At 46.0% G+C, this 5,476-nt stretch overlaps 1 protein-coding gene across 1 annotated transcript; it reads right to left on the reverse strand.

Annotated features, from left to right (window-relative positions):
* Positions 1-4,697: 4,697 nt before the first annotated feature.
* On the reverse strand, positions 4,698-5,120 carry LOC136458478 (uncharacterized). Its single transcript, XM_066458419.1, has one exon. The coding sequence runs from the start codon at positions 5,118-5,120 to the stop codon at positions 4,698-4,700; it is 423 nt and encodes a 140-aa protein (XP_066314516.1).
* Positions 5,121-5,476: the final 356 nt, after the last annotated feature.

The following is a 5,476-nucleotide window of genomic DNA, read 5'->3' on the forward strand; positions in this document are numbered from 1 at the left end:
TGCAGTGTTTAGTGCTCTCCCAACCTTTGCTATGTCTACTTACTTGCTCCCAAAGACTGTTAAGCAAATTGATAAATTCCGAAAACATTGTCTCTGGCGTGGTTCAGATGTAAATAATAAGAAGCCACCAAAAGCAGCTTGGCCAATGGTATGTGATACAAAGGCTAATGGTGGATTGGGAGTCATCAACTTACAGACACAAAATCAGAGCTTGCTCCTCAAGAATCTGCACAAGTTTTTTTAACAAAATAGATGTTCCTTGGGTTCACCTTGTATGGGAAGTCAGATATGCTAATGGCAGACCACCGACTAGAACTTGTAAAGGCTCATTTTGGTGGCGTGGTATTCAGAAGTTGCTACCTGCTTTCAAAGGAATGGCACAGGCAATTGTTAGTAATGGGTGCTCCTGCTTCTTTTGGTTGGATTCCTGGAATGGTTTCTCATTTAGTGCAACCATGCCACAACTCTTTTCCTTTGTAAAGGACAAATACTCCACTGTCCAACAGGTCTGCCAGACATCTGCACTTCATGATCTATTCCATCTGCCACTGTCTGAAGAAGCCTATCAGCAGTTTATTTAGCTTTCAGTCACTATACAATCTCTGGAATTACAAGAGGGTTCTGATTCTTGGACATACATTTGGGGTTCTAATATTTTCACTTCAAAACGTGCATACATCCATCTTTCAGGTACAAGGCAAGTTCACCCTGTCTTTTCTTGGCTATGGAAGACCTGCTGTCAGAACAAAAGAAAGTTTTTCTTTTGGTTATTAGTTATTACTCAAGGATAGACTCAGTACTCGTGAATTGCTAAGAAGGAAAAGAATGGTACTGGACGATTACAATTGTGTTCTTTGCCATCCAACTGTAGAAGAGTCTCTGCTTCATTTATTCCTTGCTTGCCCGTTCTCACAATCCTGCTGGGCTACTCTGGGCTTGGTTATTCAGCATCCTTCTGACCCCTATGGAACCCTGATGTCCTTTAAAAATCAGCTTCAACTTCCTTTCTTCATGGAGATTATAGTGACAATGGCTTGGTCAATCTGGACAGTTAGAAATGATGCCATTTTCAAGCAAGTGCAGCCTTCACTCCTTCACTGCAGATCAGTCTTCAGAAAAGAATTTGCTCAAGTTATTCTTCGAGCAAAAAGTAGCATAGCACCCTTTTTTTGTCTCAATGGCTAGAAGCTTATGTGTAATTTTTTTGATTTTTTTACATTACTTTCTTTGTCTCTTGAAGACTCTTTGTAAGACCTGTACTCAGTTTTTAAAAATTTCAATAAAAGCACAGTAGAGGGGACAACCCCTCGTGTTTTCCTCAACAAAAAAAAAAAAAAAAAAAAAAAAAAAAAAAAAAAACCGACAGCCGAAGACACAAAAAATGGCCCATATGCTAAGCACACCTCAATTCATGTCGACATGGGCCTGGCTCAACTTAAACGAAGTGCGACATAGAACTCTGGCTCAATGTTGCTAAAAAAAAGGAACTCTGGCTCAATGCCTCAATCACGACGACGTCGACGAGCCCGGCGGCGGCCTGTGAGCTGCAACCTCCCTCCAACTGAGGCTGCGGCGCACAAGTTTGATTGCAGGCATGGCAGAGACTCTACATGTGCTAAAACAGACCCATTTACAGCAGCTGAGTTAGTGACAAGAGGTGCCTTTTACCAGCCTGAATCTGTTGGTTCCCCTCCTTACGATGTGCTGGAACGTGATCGCTTGATTGGGAGTGCTTAAGAAAATATGCTGGCAATAATTTGCTATTTTACCTGTCAATATTTATCTATCTTTTGTTGCCATTAATACATGCATTATGATTTGTGGCCTTCAGAAGCAGAGAGACTCTTTAATAAGCCGAAACATTTTCTGGCTGCTGCAGACGGCTTATTTTTATCATCTGACAATTATGTTGATTTTTGTCAGTTAACTGACATTTCTTCTTTCTTTTTCCTCCAAACACCAGCATCAAGCCGCTGTGAGATGGACATCTTTCATCAGTGTTAATCTCTAACAATGAGACCTTAAAATCGACATCCATCCCATTGTATGCGTCACCCTGTGCAAAAGGGTCGCATACCTAAAACATATCTTCTCCAACAGCGGACCCAAAATAGAGACATCGAACCGCAGCCGCCGCGGTCGTCGTCCAGGGTGCAGCGGCGGCACCCCCTCACCCGGCCCTCAAGCAGCGGTGGCGCGCCCTCTCTCGGCCCCCATGCAGCGGCGCCGCGCCTCCTCCTACGCCCTCAAGCAGCGGCGGCGGCGCGGCGACGGCGCGCGCTCCCCAGGGGCGAGGCTAGGGCCGCCGAGGTTGCGGTCTGCGGGCGAAGGTCGGCGGCGGCGGATCCGGTTCCCTTGCCTCGTCTCCACCTCGCCTCCTACGGGACCACCATGGGCGACGACGCCTGATATTTGGGTCGTGACGGAGAGCGACACTTATCTAGGTTCTCCCTCGCCTTGCACGCAAAATAGGTCACCCGTTTGCCTATCCTGTTGGACCCTGTTTTGTGAACTATGCATTTTGGGTTTGGTTAGCCTTATGCTTATGCTGTTGGAGAGACTATCTCCAACAATATCACCCAAAATACAAGACCTATTTTACATTTGGGTAGCACTACAGGTAAATTGTTCAATACCCATTTTTTTATCTTCTCCAACAACTGGACCCAAAGGAGAACCCTTTCTACAAATAAGTTTTCAGGAGAGAGAATACTTATATTTGAGTTGTAAGTCTGTTGCAACCCAAAATGCATCTCGTATATAGGTAATCTATTGGAGGCCGAAACAGTACCATCCAATATCTATTTTGGGTTTGGGTACCCTAAACATCCAGAAGTTTCGATGTATCGCATCTTATGCTGGATTTTACCCAGAAGTTTCGATGTATCGCATCTTATGCTGGATTTTACTGCTTCAGTGCTCTCGTTACCTATGCCTACACAAGCAACACGTATGTCACTTCTGAATCTTCACACTCCTTGTTCTTTCCAGACAGTATTGCCTCTTTGAGATTATTGTAGGACAAGGGCTGGGATTTCAAGAGCTGACCGGTATTCCTACCCTGCTGGTACTGAGTTACACGTACTGACTGACACTGCAAAGGTATGGGTATGCATACTCGTCCCAACAGTATGTAAAGTATTTATCTGTCAGGGAGATTCCTATCCTGTAACAAATAACAATCAATTGCTGCTGGAGCGGTAATTTTCACTTCATCTTCTGGTTCACAGCTTTACAAGGCAGCCTTAGGTAATTGTTTCGAAATAGATGACTGGGGCCCATAGAATTCTCCATCACGACAAAGCATTTTGACCGGCAAGACAAACCACCATATGCGTATCATGCTGTAAGTTGTTTCCCTCGTCTTTCGTTTGGTGTGTCCTATACTAGATTTGTATTTTATCTGGAAAAATTACTTATGTCCCTGTTTATTATCCTAACGTCGTTTCCTGTACAATTAGCATGCCTTATGTCTGCATCTGCCTTTTTATCAGCAATATATATATGACACACTTCCTCTCCCATGGGCAGCTTGATGGAAGCAGTTAAATTCTTGATGTGTTTTAGGGCCTGTTCGCTTGAACTTATCAGCCGGCTTATACAGTATTTTTCTCTCACAACAAAACAACTTCAGTCGACTTATCAGCCGGCTTTAATACCCGCCGAATAGGGTTGGAACCTGAGAGGCTGTGCTGGCGTCATCAGTAAATGAAGTTTCCGGGGACCTTGTATAAAAGGGCTGTGTTGCTGACATGTTGGGCTTAGGTGGCTCGTCAAATGATGTCAGAATTGAGACAGGTAGATTCTGTATTTTTGGGCCATTGCACCAGTCCGTGTGAAGATTGCTTTGGGAAAAGAAGGCCATGGTACTCCCAGCTGAATGAATTATTCTTTCAGTTGAATCATTGGTTTTTGCCCTTTCTGCCGTTGGATAATCACTCTTTGCCTCTTTGGTTGGCGGTGCGTGTTACACACTGTGGAGCTCAGAGTGCTCGTGAGCTCTTATACTATGAAAGAATGGTACGCACTGGTGTGATTTCTTAGTTGTATCCTGAATCTTCAACGTAACTGGCAGCTGGGAGTATGATCTTTGAAACTGGGTGGGTGTGTTGGTGTGCAAGGATTGGGGGGTCTCCCCTAATCTTCTGTATTTGTTCACTTCTTTCTTAATGAAATGACGCGCAGTGTTGGATTTTCTAGTGTTCAATTTTCCATGCTTGGTTTGGCTCAGAGGCCCAACCAAACAGCCTCTTAATGTGCAGGCAAGGCAGAAAATTACACGTGCATACTCTTAGTCACGAGGTGGAATGGTTGTAAATTATATAATCCCGTGTGATGAGATTACTGATATAAAAATATCTGTTTTCGGTGAACTAGTTTCCTTTTTCCAATTGAAGTTATGAGAAGCAAAACATTTATGCGTTTTCGAGCTGCAGAACAAATATGATCAGTAGTAGATTTAATTTATCCCACTGCAAACTATTTTCCTTACAAACTACGGGAGACCGCAAACTCGCTCTAAATTCATTCATTGGATAAATTCAGGTGATTTCCTTGTACATTTTAGTTTTTACTGAGCGATGTACTGCAAATCCAAACAAAACATCAATCGTTCAGTTCAGAAACCATCACAACTCCATTTGGGAGTCGAACGAGCACGGAGAGATGGCAGCCATTACGCCGATCTGGAGCGGCGGCTACACGTGCTTAGCCTTAGCTAGCCTAGCCTTGCTGCGTGCCGTTGCGGCCTCGTCGACGTCGCACGCCGAGCGGCAGAGCAGCGCTCCCGCCGCCTTGCCGCTGCTGCGGGGCGAGGGCGCCGCCGGGAGCAGCCGGCCGGAGCTGTCGTTGTGGATAGCGCCTGGGAAGTCGAGCGGCTTGCACCGCTTCCCCATCAGGACGGTCCGGCGCCACAGGCCGCCTTCTTCCTCTTCCCCGCCGCCCTGCTCGCCGGCGTCCTCGCTGGCCTCCTGCTGGTGATCATCGCCGGTCGTCGGCACGAGCTGGCTGAAGTCCCGGCGCGGCCGCCGTGCGCGGTGGAGGAGGCGGCGCGTCGCGCGCGAGACGCGGCGTGCGCAGGCGGCCGCGGCGCTGGACACCTTGCTGAGGAGACTCGGCATGGACGGACGGCGCGTGCGGTGGACGGGGACGATGGTGTGGGAGCTCGCCCCCGCTGTAGGCTGCAGCAGTCGAGGCAGAGATGATCGATCGGGGCAGGCGATTGGAAATTTGTATATCGGTGTTATCTTATTTATCGATAATAAAGTAGTAGGCATGGAATTAATGGGATGTCCCCTAGGAAAATGAGAATCCAAAATCTTGACATTATAGAAATAACCAGTATATTTAATAAGTTCATACTTAATAATGTTCTAGATAGACTAGCAGATAGATCCTGATAAAGGCCTGAAGAAAAGATAAAAGGCCTGCATAAATAAAAGATAAAAAAAAGGCCTGCAAAAAACACGAGCCAGCA

Source organism: Miscanthus floridulus, chromosome 6 (genome assembly GCF_019320115.1).
Source record: "Miscanthus floridulus cultivar M001 chromosome 6, ASM1932011v1, whole genome shotgun sequence".
Lineage (NCBI taxonomy): Eukaryota > Viridiplantae > Streptophyta > Magnoliopsida > Poales > Poaceae > Miscanthus > Miscanthus floridulus.